Raw genomic sequence first — 13547 nt, 5'->3', positions numbered from 1 at the left:
AACAACCCAAATATCCATCAACTGACGAGTAGAGAAAACAAAATGTGGTATATCTGTACAATGGAATATTATTCAGCCATAAAAAGGAATGAAGTACTGATACATGCTACAACAAGGATGAGCCTTGAAAACATGCTAAGTGAAAGAAGCCAGTCACAAAAGGCCACATATTTTACAATTCTATTTATATGAAATATCCAGAATAAGCAAATCCAGAGACAGAAAGCAGATTAGTTTTGGGGACTTAAGGGCCGAGAAGAATAGGAAGGGACTACTAATGGGTACAGAGTTTCTTTCTGGAGTGATAAAAACATTCTAGAATTAGACAGTGATGATGGTTGTACAACTCCGAATATAGTAACTAAAACCCATTGAATTGTACACTTTAGATGGGTGAATTTTACGGTACGTGAACTATATCTCAGTAAAGCTATCATTAAAAAAACAAACTGGCACATGACATTAACTTCCAGTTTTTGACCTTTCCGGGGCTGTGTGGTATAGTAGAAAGTGCTCTCACTTTGATGCTAGCTCCTTTCTCCAACCATTTCGAGCCTAAGGTTTTTCACCTACAAAATGAAATGAATAAAAACTACCTAATTCATCTCATGTGGTTATTTTAGGATGAAATCAGATAATGCATACAAAGGAGTGTTTGTGAACTTCATATAAAATGCCATATAAATTCAGGTTATGTTGCTTCTATAGCTGGATTATGAGGCAGTAATAAAAGACCCTTCCTAGTCAAGCTTTCCATAGCTTGCTTTCACTTTATTTAGTCTCATCAGCTTATTGTGGCCTCCATTTCTTGTAATTCTCTTTCTTAAAGTGTTTATTATAATCTTGTATCTTTTAAAGCCAAAAAGGGTAAACTGCTAAGCAGAGTTAGGATAATGAACTGGCCAGAACTAAGCAACTGGATGGGTAAAGACTATAGTTCTTTTTGCTGTTAGGTTAAATGAATTCTCCCAAATCTTCAGTCAAATAAGAGCACATGAGAGAAAACAAGCAAAGCTCTAAAAGCTCTACAGGCATTTAGTTCTGTTACCTCTAGTGCATGTATGGGGATTGAGCACCTCCCCCAACCATTGAGATGGCAGAGAGAGTCCACAGTGCTGGCACTTCCATGGATCATTAGTCTATTTAAAAACTCCTCTTGAGTCAAACCAAACAAAATCAGGGAAAGTCCACTTTCTATAGGAAAAATAAAAGTTGGCTTTAATAAATTATCAGGACTTACGTTTTAAGACGACAGGAATTAATTTCTAATTACTCAATACTTCAGCTCTATAATTGCAAATATAGTTGTTGGACACCAGGTACTATTATGAACTTAATTCATCATGATTTTTCAATGTTTTTAAAGGAGAGTTTTATTTTTAAACACTGACCACAAGGCAAATCCTTGTAAGAAGAATGCATCCTACGAAATAGCACTACATCTTTTCTACTTTGTATTATCTTGCACAATCAATATCTGGAACCTTCAACTATTTACAGAGAAGTCACACTTCTGGTTTACCAAAATAAAACAATAACAGGCTCTTGACATACAGAAATACATGATTATCAAAATTGGGGTACTGAAGAAGAAATACATGGTTAGTTCAATCACGACACTCAATAGCTTTGTAGAGGTTATGGCATAAATGCTGTATGCATGTGTGTCTGAAATATCAAACTCAAATGCCTACAGGGACCAAGCAGGTGGCGAGACAAGTGCAAGAAAAGCCTAACTAGAAAGAAAATGACCCATCTAAGAGAACAAATTCAGCTCCAACCCATAAATTACTACATAGGAATGCAGGTCCAGTGTTGCCAGATCTCGTAATTCCAGTAATAGCTGGAAATTCAGATTTTGTGTGAAATCCTTTAATTTTACATGTTTATAATAAATAAAATATTTTTCAAAAGCCTAGCTAGTGCAAGCCAAACAAAATAAATCTGCAGTTCATACACAGCCCACAAGCAGCCAGCTTGCAACCTTTGCTTATACAGACTGAGGTCAAGTGAAGACTCGCCAGGTTAAAATCAATCTTTATGACTCTTCAACTTTCTCTTAGTATCTTAGCATTTAGCTGAGCATAAACAACCTTAACTAAAAATCAAACATATGAGACAACGTTACCAAGACTAACACCAAATTTCCTCCATGAAAGATTACCACTTAGGAGAGAGTAGCACTACCACCACCAGGACAGCAGAAGCAAAGGACATTAAGAAAGCACACCTCTCAGCAGTGGATTTCAATCTGATACAAGACATTCTCACCTGTCAAAACAAGGCACAGCTGCTGGTCTCCACTGCTGTCTACAGGAATACATTTTTTGCCAAGAGGACAACACTGCATGCCCTGGGTCTCCAAATCCCAAAGGACAATGGTGCAGCCCATCCTCTCTGCTTCCCAAGTAAACAGTGCAGTGAATCCTGTCACAGACACACATTTAAGCTTGATGGGTTCCTCTTGTTCATTGATGTGCACTACTTTCCAGGATCTTCCTGGATCATTGGTCTTGGTGTGATCTTTCTGTGGAAAATTATACTGGCGGCCCATTATGTCCTGTGGAATGAAGGCCCAGCCTGGCACACTGGTACCGTGGTTACCAGATTCAGAAGGCTCCACGTGTAAAATATCCTGGAACCATGGAGCACAATGGGAAACCTCCAGCTTGGAGCTCTTTATTGTTTCATTCAATGATGATAGCTGGGCTTTCCAAGACCTAGAAGATAGGGCAAAATTCACACCTGTTACAGCAAAAGGCACTAAGTAAAACACTAAACTAGGAAAAAGATGTACGTAAAAAAAAAAGTGTCTACCTCTGTAAAGACATTTAGTGAAAAGGTACAGAGCAAGCATGATAAAAAAAGGAAATAATAATGGAGTAAATTCAAAAGTGAGGCTTCTGTACCTATCAACTTGGAAGGAAAACTTGGTCAGTTTCATGTTGTAGTCAGAATTAGCAGGATCATCTTCATCTATCTCCTTAGGGCCTTCAATAGGACTGTCTTCTAGAGTTCTTTCGCATAGTAGGTGTCCTGGGTGTTGCCTACATTTTAAAATGGCAGCCATGGTAAAAAAAAAAAAAAAAAAAAAAGATCAAATACAAATCTGTTGTACTACTGCTCCTATTAAAATTGGGGGTGGAGGTGGGGAGGGGAGGGAAGTGTGTCAGAGAAAGCAACAGTATAAACAATAAGTCTCCCTGAAGGGACTCCTCCTTATCTCCACTGCTTATGGCAGAGTGATAAAGTCAACCTTAAGAATCTGACCCATTTGTAACTATGTGTGGTGATGGATGTTAACTAGATTTATTGTGGCGATCATTTCACAATATATACATTGAATCATTACATTATACATCTTAAACTAATATAATGTTCTAGGTAAATTATATATCAACAACAAATAAAGAATTTGACCCTTAACGGCAGTTAGCCTTATGAAGAGATAAGAGCATTTATCATCTACTATATTGCAGATGTTATGCTAAAAACTTTATATAATTACCTTATTTAAGCCTTTCAAAGACCCTATGAGGTAAACATACCCCCATTTTATAAATACAGAAACCAAGGCTCAGAGAAACAGTGGAGTTGAATTTGAACCATGTCAACATGATCATAAAGCCCAGGTTTTTAAATCACTCACTATACCACTACCACCAAGTAAGACTTAGGCTGAGACCATGGGAATGCATGAAAACTAGGAAGGCAAAGTATGAACGCAGGTGTAGGTAGGAGAGTATATGCGGAAAGAGGGCTGTCACATCTCAGAAACACAAAGAAGGCTGGGGGGCTAAAGCATAGTGAATGAGAAGCAAGGTGGTGTGACATGAGGCTGGAGAGTTTGGCAGGAGATAGATGGTGCAGGGCTTTATGGGCTAACAAGGATTTTTAGCTTTACTTTGAGGGGAGGGGAAGGAAGCTAAATAACGGTTTTAAAGCAGAAAAGTGATACGACCAGATGCAGAAGAGAAGCTCGGGGGAGAAAGGGAGGCATTTAAACCTCCTGAGCACTTCGCTAAATTATTAACTATTAACCCTTTGAACAATCTGAAGGTAATATGTTGACATCCATTTGTCAAGGAGATGATGAAAAGAGGTTAAAAAAGGCAGAGTGACAGTGAGAAAATATGATGCATGGAGAAGGTAGTTCCACCACCAACAAAAGGTAGATACTCTGTCCCCAGATGTTCATACTTGGCTATACCTCTGATAAGACAAGCATTTCAACATTACTCTGGCTACTCTACAGAGGATGGATTTGACAGGGTAACAACAGCCATGGGGAGACCAATCTCAGGATGGTTTAGCTAGTTCAGGTAAGCGATAATAGTAGCATGGATCAGAGTGATGACAGAGGAGTTAAGAAAAGTGGACAGATTCAAGAAACATTTAGAAGGTTGAATGGCTAGGACCTCGTGATTAACTAGATGTGGATCTAATGCTTAAAAGAGGTGGGAGACATAGAAAAAAGAGGAAATGGAAAAAGGGCCCTGAGAAGGAAGAAATGGGATCCAGAGCACACACAGAGGAACGGGCCTTCGTAGGAGGGGAATCCCTCCACTATAATAGGAGGGAAGATGGAGAAGATGGGTATAGGAAAGTGGGTTTGTAATTTAATGTCAGAAACTGAGGGAGCTCCCATGAGGTGGGTCCTACTTCCTTCACAAAGTAGGAGGCAAAGTCACTCAAAAGGATTTGGGGATAAAGAGATGAATAGTGGTTTGAGGAAAGTGGAAGTTTAAAAACATTGTTGTAAAGAATGGGCTCATGAAAAATCACTGTAAAATTTCCCAGCAATATTCAGAGACCAGCTGAAGGTAGTGAACGTGAACTTATAGTGGTATCAATTTTCCATTGTCATTTTCTCACAAGTGCTCAGTCACTTGCGTGCAGGAACAGAAAAAGCAGAGTGGAAAAAAAAAAAGATTTTGTCAGACCAAGCATCATCACAGGGCAGGAGCAAGAGTTTAGAGTGCATGCAAGAAAATGACTGACATGATAGATCACATTTATGCTGGAAAGGGAGGGAACTGAACACAGGAGGGGGCTGGAGAGTGCAAGGTCAATGAATTGGAAATTTCAATGTGGTCAGATGACGAGTGAAGTGGGAGTACTTGAGTAAGCAAGCATGAAAGTTTGGGAAGTTGTGGTCGGAGACTGAGACACGTAGAAGAGTGACTGGGGGAGGAGCAGTTTCAAATAATGACAAAGCCCAGGGTATGACTCTGGGAGTGGACAACTAAGGTAAATTGGAAGAAAAATTCAATTACAATGAATTGAAGGAACAAACCGTGAGTTTGGGTTCTCAATGCGCTTCTAAACTCTACAGGAAACATGAAAAAATTAGGGAAATAATACAAGACTACACAATTAAGTGCTAAACTATAGTTCAAAGCAGATGTGCTACAGGAGTTTGAAGAGGAGAAAAATTGTAAAATGAGGTAAAATTACAAATGGAAGGGGTTTTAGCAAGGAAAGGCTTCATGAAAGAGGTAGATTTCAAAGGGTGAACAAGACTTGATAAAATAAAAAGGAGGGACTGACATTCTGAATCAAGGGGAAAAAAGAGCTAGGGCCAGGAGGCAGGAAGGATAAAAACACTTTTAGATTTCAGAGCACACTCAGAAAATAAAACATGGCAGTCAACTCCAGAAGAATTATACTAATTAAATAAAATTCATGTAAAAAGTTAGTAAATAGAGATCACTCATTTAGTCGGACAGGACAGATCCCTAAATTTACCGCAGGGAACAGAGCAGCAGCTCTTCTTCGGCTGATGTTACAGTAACTGAGTTCAATGAAATTTGTTCAAAGGAAGGTGCCTGGTGCCCTCGTCGGAGTTCTCTCGGAACGTTGCCCGAACACCAGAGGAAGAGAACCCTACACTCAAGGGTTGGAGCAGCTGAGTAAGCTTTCCTCCCTCCTCACCTGTCAGACTATTTTCCAAAACAGATGATTAGGAGGTAACTCTACACATACAGGATATGTTTTAATCAGTACCAATGGCGTACTGGTAAGCAAGCACACAATCTGAGAATGTGCTAGTCATCCTTGCTCAAAGATTACCAAAAAAAAAAAAAGCATTAAAAGGCCATTTAAACAAATGAAAAAATCACAGTGGTAAGAAGTTCTGGTAGGTGTGTGAAGACGAATTTACTCTTTCTTATGATCCCAACAACAAGCAATAAAATCCAGCAAAGTGCATTCCCAATTATCCAAGGATTTGTTTACCTCATTCACATTAAGTTAGGACCAAAAACCCTTATGGTTTTGAACAGCCCTAAATACTGAAAGTCATAAATGCGGATTGGCTTACTTCTAGATAAGCAAGTTGCAATGAACAGGCTGCTCTGTGCGTGTGTGCACACTCACATACACACATACTCCTCTCAAATGTTATAAAAATCAGAAGCAACTAGAATATCTAAATCAAAAAGCAACACAAATAAGCACTCAATTTTCAGTAATATATGTAGACAGCCACAAGTTTCCCTCTACAAGGGAAACACTGAGGAAACTCTCAGCTAGAGAAAGCTAGCTTAAGACATCCTGTCAAAGTGCTTTAAGAGAAAACTGAGCCCCAAGCCACATAAGAAGCAATTCTAACATAGGGTCAATCTCATTTCTCTTCTACTCCAATGTGGGACAAGAGGAGAGTATATAACATATAATGGCCAAGGGCTTTTAAAATTGCGCTTGATTACTTTTTTTACTTATACAATGTGATGATATAAGCCACATAATAACATATATAAATCAAAATCAAAACTTTGATGTACATCCAGAAATAAAAAGGTAGCCAGTGGTTATTTGCACACATCATTATATACTAACAACCTCACTATGTAGTAGCTAGAACATGATCTAACTGAATAGAGAAAGAAAACTGGTAAAACCAACAAAAAATTAACAAGTACATTTTTAACCTCTTATGACTCTAATTATCCACCCCAAATTAGAGACTGTAGTAATCCACATACCTGAAATACAAATTTAAGTTAAGAGCAATTGCAGAGTTGGAGGAGCTGACAATCACTACAACATCTAGGTCTTGAGACACTTTCAGTGAAGTAAAAGAAGAAATCTTGGCTGGCTCCTGTTGTTGCTCATTACACATATCTTCTTGGTGAAGTGCTAAATCCACATGAGCTACATGTGTACCGTCCACAATGTCAAAAATATCTTTGAGTTGGAGTTAAAGAAAATGGCAGTCTTAACTGTGCCTAACCATTTAAAACACAGGATGGGAGAGAGCTATTGAGCTCATTGCTCCAACCTTGCAGGTACAGTAACAGCAGGAAGACTAGACACTGAGGCAGCCCCCATCACAGCAACTCATGGCTATGAAGTTGGTGGTCCAATAAACAGCCTGATGAAGTTCACTCAACAATACTTGCCAAATACCCACTATGTGCCAGGCCCTGAGACACTGCTAATATTTTCCACTCATATTCGACAACAATGCTGTCCAAGAGAAATATAATACGAGCCACATTTATCATTGTAAATTTTCTAGTAGGCTTATCAAAAAAGTAAGAAACTACTGAACCAAATTCTAATAATATTATTTTACTTAACCCAATATATCCAAAATATTACCTCAACATGTAATCAACATTAAAAAATTGAGATATTTCATATCCTTTTTTTCACACAATTGTTCAAAATCTGGTATTTTATAGTTATAGCGCATCTCAATTTGGACACTAAATTTTCATTGGAAATACCTGATCTGTATTTAGACTTCATAAAATTTACATTTGAGAACTTGGAACAAACAAAGTTATTCCAAATAGACTTATAAGTTCTCCAATAACTGAATCAATTATCAGCTTTTAAATTTAAAGCATTAAATAAAATTAAGAATTCAGTTCTTCAGTCATGCCAGCCAATCTCAAGTGCTCAATAGCCATATATACCTAGTGCCTATCGTGTTAGACAGCACAGTTCTATAAACTGGCAACAATGAAGTTACTCCAATATTTTACATTTTTGCAAAAGAAATTTTAATACAGGTTATGATGTATCTAAAATAGAAAAACCATTCCTTTAACTTAGAAAAGAAAGTTCCAAAATCATATAAGGGGTGATTTTTCAAGTCTTCAAAATAATTTTGCTGATGATCTGTCAAAAAAACTGTAATATTTCCCAAAAACAAATTAGAAGTAGTTAAGCAAACCATATGATTCACTAATATGAATCATCATTAGAGATAAGAGATGGACTATATCCATACATGAAAATATATGTATCACATAACCCATCATCTAAATCCTTGCTGGAACAAGCATATGGTAGGTATTTAATATTTTGAGTAAATGGATAATGAAGAGCATATACAATTTAAAAAGAATGCAAATTGGCTAAGATGATTTTGAACATGGAAAAATATATACGTATATACTGGAAAGCATTTGAATGGAATATAAAGCAATATAGTTGAGTATTTTAAGTTCATTAAGATCTTTTTTCCCTGAAAAGTTTTACTGAAAAATGAATCATTCTACCTATACCCCAGTACCTAATGCTAAGAGTCTAAAAAGGCTCATCTTTCTAGGTATTCTCTGCCCTTGCATGTCACATCTTTACTGCGAAGGATACAGATCCAGCCTAAACTACTCAAAACAAAGAGAATTCCTCTGCAGAGCTGCGTGTCAATAATCCTGTCCACTGCCTGTGTAGGCAGAGGTAATGTAAAACAGTTGAGTACTCTAATCTCAGTATCTCTTTCAAGAAATACAACCTGCAGGATGATACACTTGTTGATGAACAATAATGATGTGTTATTGTGAAATGACAGAATTCTCAAAGATAATAAGGAAATACCTATGAAAGAAAAGGATATTATTTCAAATACATTGGTCACAACTTCATAAGTGGTAAATTTGATTCTGTAAACATAACACAAACAGGTAAAACAAAAAAGAAACAGCACTTGACTTAGTCCAACAGTAGGTAGTTATTGTTCGTACCCACCTAAGCAAGTGGTCATTGGAAGGTAGGTAAGAAGATGAACAAAGATGGCCTACAATGTCTTTGTTCCTTCTGTTTATGGCCCAAGTCTGATAGCACACCAGAAGGCCTCACAAGGACAATGAGACTTTTTTTTTTAAAAAAAAAAAAAGAAGGAAACTTAAAATCAAGTGTGGCAAGTATGCTACTGCGCTAAAAACAGAAGACTGACTGCTTTGATTTCTGCTCCCTGTAGCCCTCGAGGACACAGTAAATAGCTGTGTACCCAGTCTATATCAGCACTATCTAACAAAAATGCGTCAACCACAAATGCGAGCCACATACGTAATTTTAAATTTTCTAGCAGCTACATTGGAAAAAAAAAGAAACAGGTGAAAGTAATTTTAATATACATTATTTACCCCATATCTAAAATATCATTTCAACATGCAATTAATATAAAAAACCATTAATGAGATATTTTACTTTTTCAATACTAAATCTTCAAAATCTGGTATGCATTTGACATTTAAATTTCATCTTAATTCATGTTAACCACATTTCAAGTGGTCAACAGCCCTATGTGGCTAGTGGCTACTGTCCTGCACAAGGCAGATGTCCCTCCAGGATTTCACCTCTATAAGAATTTTTCCTGAAATATATAAAATTACCTAGTAATGTCACGGATTTAAACATGCTGAAAGACTACCTGTAAATACTTACTGATATTTAGATCTTCAACGAGCTTTTGCAATCTCTCCTCACTATAGCTATACAAAATGGTTGCATCACATCTTCCATCTTTCAAATTAAATTCATAGACGAGCAGTTCATAATTGTCAGTAAGAGCGAGCAGTCTGGGCTTGTCTGTTGGTGCGCTGCTGTTATGAGAATCCTCCCACACAAAACTGAGGAAAAAGTTTAGATTATTTATTATATTCTATATCCACGATATTTACCCACAGTAGTGAGGGCAGAAGGGCAGAATGAGTAGAGAACAGTAGAGAGCATTAATTCTGCAGTTAACTTAGGAAAATATAACCCGCTCTAGGACATCCCATCTCTTCCCCCTTCCCGTTCCTCACATCTTCCCCCTCGGCCCCCTTCATGCCAATACAAGAATATAGGAGTGGGTGGTGAAAAGGGGGCATGCAGCAAGAAATGGTGGCTCCTTTTATTCCTTCATCCTTAATCCTGACTGATTTGTTTAAAGGAACTGTCATGATCAAGGATAAGTTTCAAAAACCAAATATTTTATTTGTATTAAATAATGTTATGTATTATGTATTTTATTTATATGAGATGAGGCTCACAATTAACAAAATAGGTTTTGCTAAATTAAATGCTTTCAGTGACGTAAAAAGAAAGCGATTATTTTTATTTAGACTTTGAAGACTCATACAGTACACTATAGAATAGCTCTGTCCAACAGAACTTTCTATATGATAGAAATGTTCTACCTAACTGCATCGTCCAACACAGTAGCCAACAGCCACATGTGGCTACTGAGCACTTGAAATATGTGTGAATAGTGCAACTGAGGAAATGAATTTTAAATTTTAAGTCACGTGTGGCTAACGGCTACCATGCTGGACAACGCAGTTGCAGAATTTTTAAAGCAGTGTAATGTCAACAAACCAACACTGGTTAACAAGGATGGAAAGAGACTAATGATGCTACAGCTTCAAATTAAATAATAAACTTAAATTACATTTTAAAAATAAATGGGCCCCAATTCTGAAAAAAGTGCAATAGAATAAGATGAGGCTACCATGCTGATAAAATTTCATCTTTTCAAAAAAGCCTTTTTTCTACAGAAGTAGTAAGTTTTGGGGCCAGCCCCGTGGCCAAGTAGTTAAGTTCGTGCACTCTGCTTCAGTGGCCCAGGGTTTCACTGGTTCTGATCCTGGGCATGGACCTAGCACCGCTCGTCAAGCCATGCTGAGGTGGTGTCCCACATAGCACAAACAGAAGGACCTGCAACTAGAAAACACAACTATGTACTGGAGGGGCTTTGGGGAGAAGGGAAAAAAAAAAAAAGAAGATTGGTGACAGATGTTACCTCAGGTGCCAATCTTTAAAAAAATAAAAAAGTAGTAGTAAGTTTTATAACTAAAAAAATTGAACTTGGTGCTCTTACATCCTTATTACAGAAGAAGACTGACAACGGTTTATATTTCCATCTTTATACCTAGACTGATGATTTTTCATGAATATCCAATTCCTGACTGTTTACACTGAAAATCTGGAAAACAATCTAAATATCGAATACAGAAAAGGTTAAACAAATTAAGATATTTAAAAGGCAGAATACTGTGACACCATTAACATCATTAGCACATGGATTATACTGCCACATGGAAAGGTAGGAAATTTTCAATGAAAATAAAACACAGAATGTACAGTAATTTCAACAACATAAAAAGGACTATATAGATCTTGAGAAAAGTGGGAAGTAAACCCTGAATACTATAAACTCCTTCTTATTTTTACCCTATGAAGTATTCTAATCGAATTAAAATTCAAGTCAAATAAAAAAATAAAAAAGAAGCTCTTGTTGATCTTCCTCTCATTTCATGCAGTAGCTTATGAATGCCCCCATCACTTCTTATCTTCTGTTAGGTTCTCAAGCACCTGAAGAGTTCTGCTTCTTGTCTCTGTTTCATTCCTTTCTCTACAGGGCTGTCTTCATAGATAATACTGCTGAATAAACTTGTTGCTAGGAAGAGGAATCTCTCCTTAGGGGAAGTCAGAGACCAGGAATAAAGAAGCCAAACACAGAACAGGTTAAAGCATTCACTGTGATTTACCAAACGAATCTCTACTGTCAGGCACTGTTACAGCACCTGGAGATTTCCACGTAAGACACCTCTTGCTATTCAGTCTTAACGAGATAGTTTCCAAAATGCTTTCTATTATTAAAAAGAGCCCAATCAAAGACTCAGAGGGCACTCACAAACTTAAGGATGTAAACTCTAAGTCCTGGACCGAGAATTACAGAAGTGGACAGTAATACATGATTGTAATTTTTCTCTATCTTCCCAAATCACGCAAGTCTCACACGTAAGAATTGTGTCTTATTCGATTTTTTTTTTTTACATTCCTGCTAGGTAACAGTGAGAGCGTATAACTTATTTGTTGAGTGAATAAATGAATAAACGAATGGACAAATTAGACTGTACTTGAAGGGGGGAAAAAGGCCCATATGTGAAGAAAATCGCTATTTGTTTTAGGGGTAAGAAGAAGATATTAGGATGACTCAAACTAGAGATGATCCCCACCTGGCACCTTTAACGAATTTAACTGAAAGATAATGGGCATGGCACACAGCACACTGACAATTAACCAACTATGTGTTGATTAATTAATCAAGTATGTGCTGAATGAATAAAAGAATCAGCGTCTAAGCATGCCGGGCCCGCCGCTGCCAGCAGAGGAATCGGGAAGCAAGGGTGCGGGATGCAACAAAAGCGAGGAAAACGTTCGCTTCTGAGGCATTTCCCGCGGCTGTCATTCCTCTCCCGCCACCTCCACGCCAGGAGGGGGACACTGGGGCCAGCCGAGCGAAGGCTCCGGACTCCCCCGCCACTGCCCAGTCCTCCCGCAGCACTTACTGCCGAAAGGGGCCATCCAGGCGGCAGCCGCCCCCGCCCCGGCCTCCGGGCGCCAAGGAGAGCACTTGAAGGCAGCCCGAGGCCGTCAGGCTCCCCAGAACCTCCTGCTCTCTGTGCAGCTGCGCCCGGGCCCCCAGCCGCCCCGTTGTCTCGGCGGGGACTGGCACCAACAACATAGGCAGAACCCGCTCCATGGCTGCAGCGTTGCAGCTACCGCCGGCAGCGGCACTTCCGGCCGCCTGCTCTGCGGCCAACGTGGCTCGGCGGTTTCTTCCGGTCACCCGCGCCGGACCCCGCCTGCATCCTGGGCATGCGCAGTGTAGCAGACCCGCTCGCAGACCCGTGCCTCCCGGGGAAAGCTGCTGAACTGCGTCTGCGCAGTTACGTTCCCAGCTGTGGGGGACATACGCAACCGCTCCAGCAAAGCCGCTTCTGCCTTTGCCTCAAGCCGGCTGTCTATTCTGAAACAGCTGAGGGCCTAATTTAGCGGCCTAAGGCAGGCTGTAGCAGCTGTTCTCACACGTGGCATTACCCTTTGCTGCTTTAATCTGGCTGCCTCCTATCTATTGGAACACTGTTTCTGTCTCTCTCCTTGGCTTTTCTTATTGTGCTTTTGTTTGTTTACAGGCCCTGGGGTGGTGCAATGTCCTTGGTAGTGTGGACGGATCCATCGTGAAGGAGTTGGCCTAAATGCTGAAGTCAAATAGTATCCATTGTTACAGGCTGGGAAACAGGGTGGGCAAGGGCTGGAGGTGGTAGCGTTCCTGTTTCATTACTCCTTTATTCTCAGGGAAGTGTGATCTAAGATCGTCAGCAAAGAGGGAGAGGAGCAGAGGAGATGGAGAGAGAAGAGGTGGGGAGTAGGCATTTTGGAAAGGTCTCCTAATAGACAGCAGTACCTTTCCTATCAACACATTCTTTTCCACAATCAGATGGGGTCACATGGCTATTCACGGCCAACTCCTCCGTGTGTGC

General features: G+C 39.2%; 1 protein-coding gene across 2 annotated transcripts in view; it reads right to left on the bottom strand.

Annotated features, from left to right (window-relative positions):
• SPG11 (SPG11 vesicle trafficking associated, spatacsin) overlaps positions 1–13035 on the bottom strand; it is a 77643-nt gene extending 64608 nt beyond the window's left edge. Inside the window, exons 1-7 of one of the 2 annotated variants that reach the window (XM_070237562.1) lie at positions 12573–13035; positions 9682–9866; positions 8608–8832; positions 6987–7188; positions 2910–3047; positions 2272–2720; positions 1049–1194 (exon numbers count right to left, since the gene is read on the bottom strand). In XM_070237562.1, the coding sequence (XP_070093663.1) occupies positions 1049–1194; positions 2272–2720; positions 2910–3047; positions 6987–7188; positions 8608–8832; positions 9682–9866; positions 12573–12766 (1539 nt within the window). In that variant the 5' untranslated portion in view covers positions 12767–13035. Of the gene's footprint in view, positions 1–1048; positions 1195–2271; positions 2721–2909; positions 3048–6986; positions 7192–8607; positions 8833–8852; positions 8898–9681; positions 9867–12572 lie in introns of those variants that run through there. The other variant, XM_070237569.1, reaches the window with a different exon arrangement.
• Between the last annotated feature and the right edge of the window lie 512 nt (positions 13036–13547).

The sequence above is a fragment of the Equus caballus genome, chromosome 1 (assembly GCF_041296265.1).
Source record: "Equus caballus isolate H_3958 breed thoroughbred chromosome 1, TB-T2T, whole genome shotgun sequence".
Lineage (NCBI taxonomy): Eukaryota > Metazoa > Chordata > Mammalia > Perissodactyla > Equidae > Equus > Equus caballus.
Note: the sequence above shows the minus strand (reverse complement) of the source record. Positions and strands in the feature narration are given on the sequence as shown.